Consider the following 17,138-nt stretch of genomic DNA (forward strand, 5'->3'; position numbering starts at 1 on the left):
TATAGGGATGAAAGACACAAAAGAAAATCAATTTTGAATTAAGCCTGCCTAGAAGACACAAAAGGGTAAGGAAGACCCTCCCATTGAGTGCTTTAGGTATTCTTTTATATTCTTTAAGATATGAGCTGTTGACCATGTCTGAGTCAAAGATTTGAACTGGCCACATCTAAGCTCTCATTGGGAGTTTAGGAAGGAAGGGACTCTGAATCTCAGATTCAACAACAAAGCAGGGCTGCAGGATCTCCTAGTATATTTCTCCCATGTTGACTCCTGTATAAAAAAGCTGGCTAAGCCATGGGGTCATGGGAAGCTTGCAGTACTTCCCAGGCTGGAAATAAGCTGACAACAGTAAAATGGGTGCTACTAAGACAGGATCAAAATAAAACAATGCTGCAGATGTAAATTTTAGTCCAAAAAAATGCAATTTGCAATGAACAAGTTGTAAATCAGATCAACTGCTGAATTTTCAAACATACATGTATTATTTTCACACTACCTGTGATCAAACAAACCTACAGGTATTACGTATACCTAGCTTAAGAGTCTTTCCGTTGGTATTTTAAACATTTACAGCTCACATTTCCACTGCCATTGCACATCTTCAAGAGGAGGTGTTTAAGACTAAATATTGCCCTGCTACGAATGCTGCTTGTGCAAACGGGTGGGGCTTGCACCGATCCCAAAAGCTGGGAAGAGTAACTCATCCTGGTTTAGGGTGGCAGGGTGTTCCTCATTAACACACACTGTACCTGAAACTGGAAGCTGGTTTAGAAAAGAGGTGTGTGCAACCTGTCTCTTGCTTCTTCCCAAAACGCGCGGGGACTGCTGGAAGCGGCGGCACGATGCTGACCGGAGCGGCCGAGGCTGGGCAGGAGATCCGGAGACAGACGGGAGCTCCCGCTTCCCTGGTACTGCTTTCCGTCCTCGGGGGCAGCTGCCGCCCTGCCCGGGAAAGGGCACTGTGCTGCCTGTCAGCAAGGGAAATCTCCGACTCTCCTCAGGCTCAACCTCCACCTGCCTCTTGAGGTACTGCCCAACGGGGATCGCGGGGGAAAAGGACTCTCGCAGCCCCGCCAGCACCGCAGCCCACTGGCTGGCCAGGTGAGGAGACCAGAGCCGGCTCAGCCAAGCTCCGCCGCGGCGACCCAGCCGACACGGCTGCGCTCGCTCCTGCCCGGGCCGCCTGGCACGGGCACGGCCGCCGTTTGGCGGCGGAGCGGCGCGGCCCGGCCCGGCCCAGCTGGGCGCGGGCCCGTCCCGGCGGAGGGCGCGGCCCGTCCCGCCCCCGCGCCGCGCACGGCGCCAGCAGCCCGAGCGGCGGCACCACCTCGGCGGCGCTGGGCTGCGCTCCCCCCGCGCGTCTTTCTCGCCGCCTTTTCCTGTCTGCATCCTCCCCGGTCCTCCCCTCCACACCCCCCTCCCCCCCCCCGCCATTTTCACCCGGGAGGAGCTCGGCGGGACTTTCCTGAAACTTCGCGGGGAAACTCGCCCGGCGCCTCCGGGGCGGCCGCAAACTTTTCGCGGCGGCGCCCGACTCTGCCCCTCCGTCCGTGACTCCTCGGCTCCGGCGGCGGCTTCGGCGGGAAGTTTCCGATGAGTGCCCCTCCGCTGATCCGGCCGCCCAGCCCGCTGCCGCCGCCGGGGGCTGCTGCCGGCGGCGGCGTCGCCTTCCACCTCCAGATCGGGCTGAGCCGGGAGCCGGTGCTGCTGCTGCAGGACTCCTCGGGGGACTTCAGCCTCGCCCACGTCCGGGAAATGGCTTGCTCCATCGTAGACCAGAAGGTAAGAAGAAGGCCCCAAAGCGAGCCCCGAGCCGCTGCCCGCGGGCGCTTTTGTTGGCTGTGAACTTTCCTTTCCCGGTGGCTCTGCTCCGGGGATAAACGAAACCCATCCCAACTTCCCTGCCGCTGGCCCCACTTCTTTCCCCCGGCGCCCCACTTGTCTCTCTGCCGTGCCCCCCACGACCCCGGTGCGGAGGAGGTTCTGTGCGGGATGCTCGCATGCGAGCTTGACTTTTAATTTTGCTGCCAGGGATGTAAGTGGCTGTGCGAACCAAAAGCCGTTATTAAAAACAAACTCCGGCCGGATCTATCCGCTGCTTTTTTAATGCTGCGGAAAGGGGGGGCGAGGGGGGCAGAAAGCTGTCAGCTGTGATGGCAGCGCGGCGCCCCGGGGCAGTTCACGCTGTCCCGGTCTCTCCTGGGAGAGGAAAGTTTCCACTAAAAAAAAAAAAAAAAAAAAAAAGGCAAAGAGTAACAAGGAAAAGCCAACCCCGACAGTCCAGGATTCAAAGCGGCGCGCAGCGCTTCGCACGCCTTTCCTTGTGCCAGGCAGCCCGGCAGAGCCGCCCCGGCCCGCTGCACCCGCGGTGCTGCCCGGCCCCGGACGGTGCCGGCCGTGGGGGCGGGCGCTGGACAGGGGTGCGGGGTGGCGCTGGGGCCAGCCCCCGGGGCTGGCAGGTGGCCGAGGCGCGGGAGGGGACTGAGTCCGCCCTGGCTGGCGGCGGCGGTGGGTCACTGGGCCGGCGGGTGGGGAGCCCCGCTGCCCGCGGGGGTGGCAGTCACCGCGACCCCTCCAGAGCGGCACCGTCGTCAGGCGCCGTTCACCTACGCTTCGGTGGAACTCACGCTATACGCGGAAATCCACCGAGCTTCTGCCTGAGCCACCGCTGCCTTTGTCTTCTCTGATTTCTCTGTTTTAACAGTCGTGTTGTATAATAAAGTTTTACTTTATCCGTGTTTGTTGTGTGAAAGGCCCATAGGTAAAAGTATAGTGATTGCAAAGGAGAAAAAGGCAGCCTAAATATTCAGGATGATTATAATGGAAAAAAATTCTTCCTCTTCCCCCTTGTTTTTACCGAGGTAAAAATATTTCAGACAGAGACTGTTTTTTTTTTTTTTTTTTGTTCTTTAAGTTGATAGCTTTGCCTTACATCTCTCCGTAGATCATCAACCTGAACTTCACTGGATAGTGAAACTTCTTTTTTGTTGAAGAGCAACTAATGAAGTGTTTTCAAAAAAGTATAAAATATGCATCCTTTTTTCTAAATTTTGCATTCTTCATAGTTTAAGAAATGGCTACCTGCTTTTTTAAATCAAATTTTTTGAGAAAGGTGTACTCTTTCACATTACCGTATTTGTTTTTAAAGCTAGGCCAACACTTGCCACTTGATGACATATACGTCTGAAACAGCTTAAATACATTCCATATTTCACCATTCAGAAGTTATTGTGCTAGCAATAATAGAAAAGCTAAGATTGTTGTATTCATTGTTTATATTTACTGTTCTTGAGTAGTTTATTAATTAATGGGCTTACTGTAAGCTTGATTTTAAACCTCATTTCCTAATAATGTACCATTGTGTAAAGAAAATGAAATGTGCTGGCCTGTGCTCAAACAGTCAAACTTACTTGAATGAGTACTGACATAAAAATTTTGAACATTAGTTTGTTGCAGTTTCTTAATTGCATAAAAGAGAGCATCATGTAGCTGCTTCCCTGCAGGGCACACTTGAATGAGGAACTTTCTTCTAGTCACAGTTTCTCATGGCTGAAATATCTGCTTTCCCAAGGCTATTGAAAGGGAAGTGGCTCAAAGAAAGGGAAAACTGGAAGAAAGATAGGCTTTGGTTTGTTTGTTTTTATTTTCTTTTCTTGTTAAATAGTGGCCTCTACCTCCTCCACCCTGCAGAGCAATTCATATGTTATTTAGTCCTTAGAGTCTCCATTTTCATCTTAAGACTGCAAGTGTGTATACACTATATACATGATTTTATTGTTTCACTAAACCTGATGGGATTGTTTGTGTTTTCAAAGTTACTTGGCATACTGGCAGAGACTTAAAAAAATTATGTGATATCTAAAACTGTTACGAGGTAACTATTTGTATGTTGTAGGTTCATGTTTTTATCTTTTACTGAAATGATTTGCAGTGGTTGCTACTCTTGATTTTACAACAAAGACGTATTTGCTTATCACAATCAAGCAGGAGACTACACTATGAATAATTTTATATTGAAATCTCATGCTATTTTTGAAGTTTGTTTGGGTCTGTAGAGTAGTGGTCAACCAGGTAACAATTTCCTTTGAAACTTTGTATTTGGTCTGGACAGTTGAAGCAATATATAAGGATGAGAAATTGTGGTTTTGTTTTTCTCGATGGTTGTCATCTTAGACTGCTAAAATCAACACTATGTCTGTAGTGTGCTGTTAAATATTTAAGCAGTCCTCTTGCATACAGCTTTATTTTTAGGATTGTGCTGACTTTTCTTCAATATCAAAGTCAGATGATCTGCTTATAAGGAGCCTCTTGCATGGTGATGTGGGCATACCTGATTTCAGATGATTGTGACCCTTCCTCTGCGCAGGTTTATGCACCCATTTAATTTACTCCTGCTCAAAATCTATGTTAAATTGAAATAAACTCTCAAAGTGTGCAGAATGGAGCATATGTAGGCCTGAGTAGGATGTTAATACAGTGTGTATGTATGTATACATTTATGTGTGTATATACATATAGAGGCTCTATTTCTGTATCTTTATATAGTGTTTTTGTATATAAATAATATACATGTGAATTCACATGTATAAAACTCAATGCTATGTATAATTTAGAAGTTTACATTTCCTTACAAACATGTATTTGCATTTACTTAGGTTAACTTTTTCACTTCAGATGCTGTCTTGTTTTTAATTTTGGTAGAGAGTATAATTGTACTGATGGTCTAATGTACATGATGTGTAAAACAGAATGAGCAAAGTGTGGCTTTTTCTCTATTTTCTGTGAGAGGCATTCCTTCAGAAGTTTTATCCTGAGATAACTGTAAAGACACTTCCTTTACAAATCTGAAGATGAAATGATACATACTGATTTCTGGCATAAATTCAAACACATTTAAATCTGTTTAGAAGTGTTCTGAAGACAACAAAATTTGATTCCTTTGAGTTTGTGTGTTTTGTTTGTCTTGCTTAGAACCAGTGACATGAAAACCTTTAGACTTGTCAATGTGGGATTATTTTTTCTTCAGTTAAAATGGATCTTTAACATTTAAATGATGATGTAGTTGACAATACATGAGGATCAACTTTAAAATATATGCCAGTGTTTGACTTCTAGGCTGACACCCCCATAAGAAGAGTGGGAGGATATTGTAAAATACAATCTTTGTTTTCTGAAGACAAATAGTATGAATTATTGTCCTTTTTGCGTTAGCTGCCCACAATAAAACCACTTCTCCAGGACGAAAGTGTAATGCAAAGCACATTTTAATTGTATGGAATTACCATATTACCAAAGACTAAAAAGACAAAGAAAGTAATCTTTATGCAACTTTTTAATACAAATTCATGCAAGTTTGACTTGAAGGGGATATTTTTATTTATATTTTGTGTTTCTTGAAATTCTTTGTCATCGTTATAGCTCACATATAATGAGTTGGGGTACTGTAGTGGCATTGCCAAGTTTTGGAAACTTTGAGTTCTCAACTAAATACATAAGGCAGTGTTTTATGACTTGAGAATGTGTATTTTATAAAATAGCTCTTAGGTCAGCTGTTAAGATCATATGCTGGTTTAGGCCTTCAGCACTTCAGAACAAGACTTAGAAGTTGTGAGGAATACAAAAATCATAAATACAAGAAAAAAACGTGATCAGAAACAGAGGAAATGAGTTGAACTGCATAGACTGTGTAGTTCAGACTGATTTATAAAAGTGGTATTGTAGATGGTTCAGTGGTTTGAATAATTCTGCAATTTTTCAATGGGGGAAAAAAAAGTAATAAAGAGAAAGGCCATTTTGGGAAAGGTAAAGGACAAAGAGAAAAGTACTTGATTCAAGTAGCATACTGCAACTGGAAGGAATACTGTGCCCAGATTCATCTTTATGTAATATTACCTGGTGTTAAATTAGGCGAATTGCTACAAATGGAATCATGAGCCATTTTAAGAGTGTTCCTGAGAATTGAACCAAACACATTCAGGAACAGGTATGCATTTACTTTTGCTTCTAGTTGTCATAAAAAAAATGTAATTTATTCTCAAATAAATAAAAAAGGAAAACAAAAATTAACTCAGTTTTGTTTTCTCAGGCTGGAATCTCTTGTGGTCTGAGCAAAGAAAGGAGAAAACATTTTCCAAAGGTTGATGTGAAAATATATTTATCTTTTTCTGCAATGTTTTTAAGCAGTCGTGGAAAACATGTGGGGTTTGTTTATATCAATGATGGGGGTTTTGTTTGTTTGTGGGGGTTTTTGTTTGGGTGGGTTTTTTTGTTTGTTTTTCCCCCAAACCTACACATTCTCCTAAAATAAACAACAGCCTGGTGGTAATGAAAGCAATTCCTTTAGAGTCGGATAGGGACTCAGTGTGCATGAGGTACTATAGAGATTTTTAACTTCAGGATAAACAGAGAAACTGACAGGTGTTTAACATGCTGACCAAGAGTCATATATCCATCCAAATATACAAATGTAAACATGTCATGTATTCACAAAAGTGTTGTCTATGTTCTAGAAAAGTTATTACAGATGTGGTGTTTATTTGTGATAGTTAAATTCTCATGGTGTCTTTCACTGGTGTGCACTGGTAGCAAAACATTAATTTTTTTTTTTCCATGAAGTGAGTTTTTCTTAGCACTGAATGTTTTTCTCTGCCTGTGTTGTGGAAGTACCAAGTTGTTACACTGAGTTTGAGAAATGCAAGGTGCCTTGTTACTATGCACATAAACATTTTCCAAACTCAAGGGAGACTTCTGATGTTTACAGTTTAATCTCTTAAATTGACTTTACATTTATTGTTCTCCACCCTGAAAACTGTAAGTCGCTGTATGTAACATTAGTTTGTAGCTTAGTTATAGTTACTTTTGGACCATATCTAAGAAGATGCTAGTAAAACGTAACTTCAGTGAAAGGGAGTGGTCTGAATTAGTTTAAAGCAACTGGGGTTTTTAAGAAATGTTAACTCTGTTATGTCATCTGTCATGATAAGGAAAATGGGTTTAATACCACAAGCTGTGTAGAGCATTTGAGAATTTCCTAGCTAATGATTAAAGACTATTGAATGCATTGTCATAGAATAAAAAATAAGATGGAGCTTTAGATAGAGGACAGGCTTGTAACCAAAGCACTCTACATCTTAATTTTTAAAGGAATTACAGAAGGAATGTGTTGATCTTGTGTTACTTCCACTGATGCTTTCCCCAGGAAATACATAATTTCCATAATGATTTAAAGAAATTAGAAGATGAATAGGCATTTGAGATACTTCTGTCACTGCTGATGAGATTCATCTCTGTTGCCGGAGAAAGGATGGAATTTATTGAATGAAGTTGCAACATTTCTCAGACAGAGGTCCCATGTGGAAATAGTATGGTATGTCCTCAGTGAATTTGAAATACCCAAGGTCTGACTGTCCCATAGAAGACTTACTGGGTGTAAACCACATGATGACCTGAGAATGCACAGAAAGCCCAGTGTGTCCTGAAAGTAAAGTGGGTTTGTGAGATCTCTGCTGTGGATCGTGTGAAACACCTTGGCACGTGTCAAATCCCTGTAAGGATTTGCTCAGACTTTGACTATAGGTGTTTTCCTGTGATTTCTGGAGTTTGCTCACAAACATCTGAAATTAACTTGTTCTTCTTACCTAGATTTTCTTTTCCCTCCTCTGTGTTTGGAGAAATCTGCCTGTATGGTTACCGTATGTTTATACAGTGGTTACTTGCAAGGAAACAAACACGCTTAATGAAGTCTGCATATTGTTGCTTTTGATGTCTTATTTTTACTGTATTTTGCATATGAAACTATTTCAGTTAAAAATTTATGCCAAATATTTGTTTGCTTTTTTAGTGATTATGCAAGCAATTATTTTTAAGATACAGAAGTGTAGAATTAAAAATTACAGTAGAGACAATTCTCAGTCTCAATGTACTCGGTGTATATCTCAAGCAACCTCTGATAAGCACATGCATTGTTTGTAGATTTTTAAAATTACAGTTGTGTAGGTTATCTCTGGCTTCTTGACTGGTTGACATCAGACATGTTTATGTTGACATTGTGTAATATGGTTGCAGTTACATAGTTGCAATCAAGTATATAATTAAAATGTCTCTTTCAAGTGTTTATCCCAAGTGCAGGTGAACTGTCCTCTAAAATACTTGATTAATCTTCCCTGTAGAACAGTGTGGCTGTATATATGGTATACCTTTATGTATATCTTTAGTCAGTGCTAGCAGTTGGCTTGTATATGTTTCTTGCTGCTTGGAGGAAGATTTCCCTTTCTTCTGGAGCTATTACATGCCTTTTGCATACTGTCAAATTATCATTTGTAAGTCTCCCTTATGGTGTGTTCTGGTAAAATCATAGAATGATTAGTGGTTGGAAGGCACCTTAATGATCACAGAATCACGGAATGGGTAAGGTTGCTTAGAGTTGGCTTCTGGGCTGCAAGTGTACATTAGCAGCTCATGTTGAGCTTTTTGGTCCACAAACATCCTGAAGTCTTTCTCCCCAGAGCTAGTCTTGATCCCTTCTCCACCCAGGCTGTATTTATGCTGGGAGTGCCTCGACCCAGGTGCAGGACTTTGTACTTGGGCCTTGTTGAACTTCCTGAGGTTTGTACATGTCCCCATCTCAAGTCTGTCGGGGACCCTCTGGATGGCTTCCCTCCCCTCCAGCTTGTCAACTGCACCACACAGATTGGTGTCAGCAGCAAGCTTGCTGAGGGTGTTCTCAGTCCTGCTGTCCAAGTCACCGACAAAGATGTAAAAAATGCCCATTTCAGCGCCACCCCCTGAGGAACATCCACTCCTCACTGCTTTCTGATGGATATTGAGCTGCAACTCTGATTGCTACCATCCAGCCAAATTTTATCTACTGAAAGGTCCATCCATTAAATCTGCATCTCTCCACCTTACAGAAGAGGATGTTCATGCAGGACAGTGTCAACTGCTTTGCACAAGTCCATGTGTATCATGTCTTGTGCTCTTCCCTCATCCACTGCTGCTGTAACCCCGTTGTAGAAGGCCACCAAATTTCTCAGGTATGATTTGCCTTTAGTGAAGCCATGGTAGCTGTCACCAATCACCTTATTATTTTCCATGTGCCATAGCATAGTGTCCAAGAGGAGCTGCTCCATGATTTTGCTAGGCACTGAGGTGAGAAAATAGTTGTTTCATTTTTCCTTATCAGACTTGAGTGTCGCTTTTGCAGGATTGATTGTAGAGGTTCTGCTAGAAAGGCTACCTAAATTTTTTAGTTGTGTCTCACTTGCTGCAAAACAACCTGCTCTGCTCTGGCATCCATTTTGTTTACATTTTCCTTGCTTGTGGTTTTGGTATGAACGTCCAGGATTTTGCAAACCAAAACAGACTTTTTTTCACAGGTTTTCAACTTTTTTCTTCTTCATATACTTTTAGTACTGCTAAATGAGCTCTTGCTTTTTGAGACTTTTCTTTCTTTTTAAATATTTCTATGCAGGAAAAGGTCTAAAATGATGGCAGACTTGTTGTCACTCAAAAACTATGATTAAAATAAATTGTGCATATCAGCTTTTGATCATTGAAAGTATGGAATATTGACATAAGGACTTCAAGTCAGCTAGTTCATGAGGCAGATTTTTGCTTTCTAAATGCTCTTCTAGTTTTATCTGCCTAAACAACGTGTAAGGTTGGAAGGGTAATGTAGTGTATCACACTATGTTGAGGTAATACTATGGATATATTGCAGTGATTTATGCATAGACATAAAGTTAGGCATAAATTACAGTGTATATCTCTATTGTCTACTTTCTCTTCCTCCACTTATTTGTGGCTTCCTTTTTCTTGTTCCTTGTATGTGTGTGTTTTCTTCTTCAGCTGAGGAAGGTTTTGTCAAGAGGTAAGCTTTTCACTTCTCCAACTATACAATGTTTATATTTGTGTTGTGATTGTATCTCTTATGTAGCTTGTGTGTGCCTCGTCTGCAGTCAGAACCACATCAGAAACAGTATTACGGCATTCAAGATAAAACATAGGTAATTATTTTGATAAAAAAATATCAATTTTATTTTAAATTAAGAAGCATGAATGTACATCACCTAATCTGGTTCTTGGCTGTTTTCTAAGAGAAGTAAAGAGGCGTTTAGAGACTTTCATTACTGGTTGGCATAAAAAGGTTTTCCTAATGTGACTTTATGCAGAAGGTGTATACTAAGATCTAAATAAAGATCTATACTAATGATCTACTAAGAGAAGCTGCAAACCATGACCACAGTTGCCAGCTCTAAGCCTCTACCTTGTGCATTTTAAAAGAGCTGTATCTGAACATGTCCTGTGTAGTTAGAAAGAGTGCTTTATTTCTTCTTTCTTCAAATAATTTTTTAAAAGTCACCCTTGAGAAATAATTTTTTCCCAAGTGTTAGAAGGAATTTTTCTCAACACCTTGTTAGATGCAAAAGCACAGGCAAGACACAGCTGGATCTGGGAGAAACATTCTGGCAATGAGGCAATTTACCTGAAAGATACTTGTCCTTAAAAACATCAACTTACCTATTACTGAATCTTTCCTCCTGAGAAATCCCTTTACATAACAGTAGAAATACTATTGGGCCATATCTGTGGCTATATGTGGGCCATAGTGGTCAAGCATATCTTGCTCTCCCTCTCAGCAGTGCTGTATGTCCTTATCTAATTTATGGGTGCTAGGCTAGGGCCTGATGCAGGCTGAAACATTTCTTAAAGCCCCATAGAACCTTGGGCCACAGAGGATTAAACTTCTTAAATTGTGTTGTTAATCCATGGAGTGAGGGTTTGTGCCATGAAGGAAACCTCACTGATAAGGAGAGGACAGTATGAGCTGATGTTTTCTGTTTAGCTGTAATAATTTTCCCATTTTGCTCTAAGTTCAGCCCCCTTTCATGTCAATTTTTAAGGACTGGGTTACAGGTTTGCTGTCTGTTTATGTGACAGGTCTCCAGGTGTGCTGACCATGCTGTCTAGTGTTGCAAGTACTGTTCTTACCTCTCTGAGAATTATGTGTCACTACCCAAAATCAAGTACATCTAGGAAAATGTGAAAATACCAGAATAATAAAAACACACATACTGTAGATATCTGAAAGGTTGAACTCATGCTTTTGTTCTTTTTATTATACTTACCTCTAAATAGAAGGAATGCAGCGAAATATGTAGAATATGAGTAGGAGTTCATTCGGTTCCAAACCCACATGGTTTTCACTGCATTTTTTCCTAAAGAGTTGGCTGTCCTACCCCCCAAAAAAAAAAAAAAAAAAAAGTTGAGTGAAAATTGAAACAATCTGGTCAAAGTCTGTGTGCATTTGTAGGGATGGAGGGAATTAAGTTAGGGGAAAAGATCTCTTGATTTTAGACTATGTGATTTCCTGATTTCTGGAGGAAAATTAAGCATTGCTGTCTGTATGTTATCCTTCTCATGTTACAGTATGCCTGCAGACCATTTTGTCGCAAGGCAAATCAGGTAACTGTAACACTGTCAGGCAGAAAATATAGTAAAATCAAATAGTTCAGAAAATAAAAATACTTGTCCTCTACATCTAGAAATGTCTCTCTAGTATATCTCTAATTTATGTTTATGATCATGTATCATGCCATGTGGACTTGACCCAGGGATTGACATGTTTTTCAAACCTTACAAAGAAATGCCAGTGTCCTGACTTCCAGTTCTTAAACTAGCTTAAATGATTAATCATTTATGATAATATCACCCAATGTAAACCTCCTCTTTCTTTCTTTCATTTGACTACTTTTATTTAGCAACTCCCACTCTGAGCTGTATTCTGGTGCTAAATTGGTTTTTGATGTGAATCCTTAAGAGGAGTTTACAAAGCAGAGGCTGAAACTAAGAACTGAGGTTTCAAACTGAGGTTTGAAAGAGATTCAGATAGGACATTAGGTAAAAATCTCTTTGGTAGTAGTGCAGTATTGCAACAGGTACCCAGAGAGATGGTGGAGACTTCATCCTTTATTTTTGGACTTGGGTAAACAAAACCTTGTGTCAATGATAGTTCAGCTGCAAGAGAGAAGTCAGACTAGATAACTTCCAGAGGTTCTGATGTTTCTGTGATTCTCAGAGTATGCAGTGAATCTTTGTTTATATTTGTCCATTTGTTACATTAATGCCTGATAGATATAAGGTGTCCTGTAGTATAATAGAACCTTATTATATATTGCTATATTTTTGTGTACAGGGAAGAAGTCCCTCCCTTCAGTACGTTGCAGTCAAGGTGTACTGGACAGCTGGTGATTTCACCACATCTTAAACTGCATTGAATGATATCTCAGCATATAAACCCAGATGTTTATTGGCAGTATCTTTGAAAAAAACTCTTATGAGAAATCCATCTTAGGTGGTGGGCAAAAGCACGGTAATTCCTTAGGCAAAATTGTTAATAAAAACCACACCAACCCTTTCCATGTGAAATAAAGGCCTCAAAACTTACAGATTGGACATAAAAAATAGAGGAATGGCCTGCTGAGTTATCTGTTGTTATGGAATGGTGATGGATTGGTCTGTGCAGAGATTAAAGGAAGGATTGATACAATGAATTAACACACCCATCTGCTGCAAAATTTGTTTCAAATGGAGCAATGTACAACTTTCCAAAGAAGGAAGATGATACACTGCTTGAGAAGTGAACTGATGAGTACATGTTTGATTTATCTGTCTTTGCAGGGAGGACACGTGCATGTTAAAGATGTTTTGCAGGGCAGAAGATGCATTATTTATTAGGGCTTAGTGGGAAGACCAAGGTAACAGCCCAGCTAAAATTGATGTTTGTTGTATTGCTTCTTGTTTTAACTCCTCTTTCACCTGTGCTCATTTTTTCTGTGCTTAACAGGATCTTATTGACTGGTGATACTATGTAATCTAGGCATCTGAAGTTAATATCCTGGACTGGTAGACAGTTGAGTAAACTGAGGGCATGCAGTTCAAGCTAAAATTTGGCTGCTGATTTTTCAATATATTTTAATGTGCTGTGCATTCCCAGTTAACACATATGTGCAATTCTATGTTTAAATTGAAGAATGTTAACAACGCTTGGTAACATTCAGAGCATGGTTTCGTACTGTATTCACATAATTTTGTTAAATACATTGGTCTACCCAGAAGTAAATTATTTATGTTGTTAAAAAAGGGGAAAAAATTTTGTATTAGTTATATTAACAGTTGAGCAAGTCTCATTTTTTTGGGTATAGTATAGTGAAGAGGGTAGAAATCCTTTTGAAGATTGATGTGTGAAACAAGGATTTCTAAACTTTTTTTAAAGCTACTGAAAATCGCACCTGTTTTTTCAAAGGTGACTTAAGAATGAAAAACTTAATCTCATCAATTTAAGAGGTCAGCAAATATCTGCTTCCTTATTTGAGAGGTAAATAATCAGTATGTAAATACTTGATAGAATATATTTGGAGATGCCTCAGGAAAAGATCAGAAGAGGAAAAATACTTGTTTGTTGGTCTCACTGATATATAGAGTATATCTCTATCAATTGCTTGTGAGTGAAGCTAAATTTAATTTAGAAAGCATATGTTTAATTTAGAAAGCATATTTTTATTCTGTTAACTCAATTTTTGAGTAATAATGTCACCATTTCCCCCCCTCTATTTAGCAGTACAAGAGAGAGTTTCTGAAAACAACAAAAAATTGTTACATAACAAGAGGGGTTTTCCAAAGAGCAAGTCAAAGCTTTACTTCCATCTTTTGAATAGGAATGCATAAAATTCTTTCATTAGTGTGGCTTGATTGTTATCCCCTTCTTTTTCTTATGTGTTTCAAACAAAAATGAATGTTAAATGTCACTTGCCATGTTGAGAACATGCTTAAATGAGTACAGATAAACAATAGGACAAGAGTTAAAAAAAAATATTGAAACTGCATTTTAGGATTACTTATGATAACATTTATAAATATTACTATTTCCTTTTAATCCAAGAATGATGCTATTTTTTGATTCCAAAGTTTGCATTCAGATTCTTATGAAATGATGATTGACCAGCTCTGTGACAATTTGAAAATGTATGAAGCTTTAGATTGGAATAACCTGTATTTTTGTTCTTTCTCTGGACATCAGTGGGGGAATGGGAACAAATGACAGGTGAATTGAGTGGACACTATTGAAAGAACTAGATCTTGTTTTTTTTCAGAGAATTAAATTGTTTTTTATTCTTTCATCCCTGTCCTCTCATGCCCAGTTTTTTTTTTTTTTTTTTCATATTTATCAAGTTAGTTACTTTTGATGAAAAACTAGTAATAGCAAAGAAAATTTAGTTCTGTTTCTCTCAGAGGCCAACATCTGGGTAGAACAAGGAGCCAGGTGATATTACTGAAGGTAGGCTGCCTTGGACTTCAGGCTTTTAGTTTGGAGAGAATTCGTATGGGATTCAAACATTTCCACAGGCTTAAGCATAGAAAAATTTGTGTCAGAATTCACGAACTATTGTGAGACAAATACATTGGAAATCAAGCTTTATTACCAGGTTAGATGGGTGCAAATCATTGGACATCCTTGGATTTAGTTTTCCCTTCTAATTTGCCTCAGCAGATAACACTAAAGAAGCTTGCTACTGGGTTCTCTAGTTATATGTAAATTCTTAAATATTGATAGAACATTAATATGCTTTCCTAAATTAGTTGTTTATTATAAAGGCTTTTCATCACTGTGCTGCTGGGGGACTGTGTTGCTGTTGTACCCAATGCTGCATGTATACTCAGCTTACAGGACTGGCTCTATGGAGAGTACAGTGATGTTAAGATGAAATTTAACTTCTTGCAGGTTTTGACAGCTTTTTTGAGCTTTCCTGTGATACCTGCAGTGTTCGAAAGTTTAATTCTGAAATTAATTTGGACCAATTAGAGGTACAGAAAGAGTAGTCTTCCATGTTAATAAACAATCTAAAAGTTCTAATAAAGATCTAAGTTAGTGATTTGTTCTCAGCAATATTCTGAGTTTTTACTGTCTTACTTTTAGTCTTCCCCCTTTCCCTGTCTAGTCCCTAGTGTATTTGGGGACTTAAAACTTATGTTTTAAGTTTTGATTACTTGGGTTATGTATGATGTCAAGGATTTCTGAGTATTGTTTAAGTCATTTACAGAGCTGCTGAGTGCGAATGAGGTCTGGTGCACTCAGCCCAAGAAGGCTCTGGGTAGCAATTGTGTGGAGAGAGGTAGATAAATGGCCATGGGAGATTTCCCTTATTAGGTGTTTTACTGTAAGTGAACAGTATATTGGCAACTCTTGTCCCTGCTTTTAGGTAATGATCAACTGATAATGTTTGTTAAATGCAAAAAAGAAACCAAAAAGCCTTTGAATACATACATTGAAGTAAATTGTCATGGTGAGGGGAGGAAGTTTTTAAACTTTTTGGTTGTATTTTTATTCAGGAAAAAAAGTGAAGCACACTTGTTCTTAGTGTAATATGTATGTATCTGCTGTGTGTCTTCAGTTATGCGCCAGTTTGTAGTACAGCCAGGTAAGCAAGCTACTATTGCTACAAAGCCAAATTTCAGCTAGCAACTCTAGAAACAGAGGCATTATTTGGAAGTGGTTATTTGTCTTAGTAGATATTTGTTTTCTTCTGACAGAAGGAGAAAAAAAATTTTTCCACCACTTTACCTGTATTTATTTTCACATTTCTGTTTCCTTGTGTGCAGACTTGCTTATGTCACACAGTTTCAAACACTGTTTATCTTCTACCCTCTTCTTTCTGAAACTACATTGATGTGTCTCAGCTGTCTTTTCTTGTGCCAAATCCCTAACTAATGACAAAATGGTGCTTTAAAAATTAATCAGACTGTTTCTGGGGGAATGAAAGAGTGATCTGCTTGTAATCACTTTATCCAAAGAGAAGAAAAATAGTCAAACACATAAACTAATAGTATATAAAAAAGCTCACGACTTAGAAGTGTGTACACTGCTGTATCTTGTTAAAAGTTCCTACAGCTCCTCAATTTTATTTTTCAACCAACTTTTAAAATGTATTACTACAAGTGAATCAAATGTGACTTATGAATGTGAAGGCATATTGGATGTAGTTGTGTTAGAGTATTCAAAAATTTATTGAAATTCAAATATTGAATTTTGAAGTGTTTATAAAGCTGTGTAGCATCATGGTTTTCAAAGCAAAATGTTTTCATTTTCCACTTTTTTGGTCTTACTAGAAATTTGAAAATTAATTATATATTTTTATATCTTATCAGCAAGTACCAGCTTGCTGCAGGTAGGAAATAAGTGACTGGTTTGTCTTGTGTTATTTTTCCTACTGAATATATGTTGTAATTTTTTAAAGTGTCATTATGGCTATGCTGACCCCTTTTCTTAATAAAAAATAATAATAAAGGAAGTCTTAATTTCACTGTAACCAAGAGCCTGAAAGAGTTAAGAAAAGATGATGAATTTTATATTTTTCCACATGTGTTTCCCCTGCTTGGTTTTATATATGGATTTGAGTGAAGTTATGGATCATCTGAGACAGTAGATTATCTTGTCTGGATTATGTGGTGCGGCTTTGCGTTGTTTTCCCCGGTCCCGGGCAGCTCTGGAGAGCCCGGCTAGGGCGCTGTTTCTTGGCGGGACCGGGGATGCTGCGTGTCCCGGGCACTGTTGCGTTCAGCGCACCTGCGGTGGGGCTGGCCACGCTCTGTGGCCGGTGCTTGGGTGAGACAAAGAGGCGGAGGAATGTCCTGTCTGTCTGCGTAGTTGGCTGGAGAGCTTTTATTGTCACGTGGAGCTGCGATGGAGAACCGCGGCCGCTCCCTAGCGCCGCATGGACAAAACGGCGACGGGACCGAGGGCGCATGGGGTTTTATAGGGGGCGGGCAGACGTGGGCAGAAGCCCTCCCGCCCAATGGAGACAAACAACAGTGGAGTGACGTAGACTGCGGTAACCAATGGGGACATGACAGGGGTGTGTACAGATTCCGGGACGAATAGGGGATGCGGGGACGGGGCAACAGACACAGAACTCTCCGGAGTGGACAGGGGGGTGGTTACAGGACTGGCGTGGTGATGCTCCAATGGTGAGTGACCCAGAGAGGACCACCGCGGGGGGAACATGGGGGGTGCACAGGGGTACCCTGAACCGGCTAACTAACATATATCAGAACCCCTAATCTGAACCCAAATCAGGGATGGA

The 17,138-nt window shown here is 40.2% G+C and overlaps 1 protein-coding gene across 2 annotated transcripts in view; it reads left to right on the forward strand.

Moving 5' to 3' along the window:
• Window positions 1–1,513: 1,513 nt before the first annotated feature.
• PRKD1 (protein kinase D1) overlaps window positions 1,514–17,138 on the forward strand; it is a 118,506-nt gene continuing 102,881 nt past the window's right edge. For both annotated transcript variants that reach the window (XM_053981113.1, XM_053981114.1), the window contains exon 1: window positions 1,514–1,782. In XM_053981113.1, the coding sequence (XP_053837088.1) occupies window positions 1,594–1,782 (189 nt within the window). In that variant the 5' untranslated portion in view covers window positions 1,514–1,593. The remainder of the gene's footprint in view (window positions 1,783–17,138) is intronic.

This window comes from Vidua macroura, chromosome 6 (genome assembly GCF_024509145.1).
Source record: "Vidua macroura isolate BioBank_ID:100142 chromosome 6, ASM2450914v1, whole genome shotgun sequence".
In the NCBI taxonomy this organism is placed as follows: Eukaryota; Metazoa; Chordata; class Aves; order Passeriformes; family Viduidae; genus Vidua; species Vidua macroura.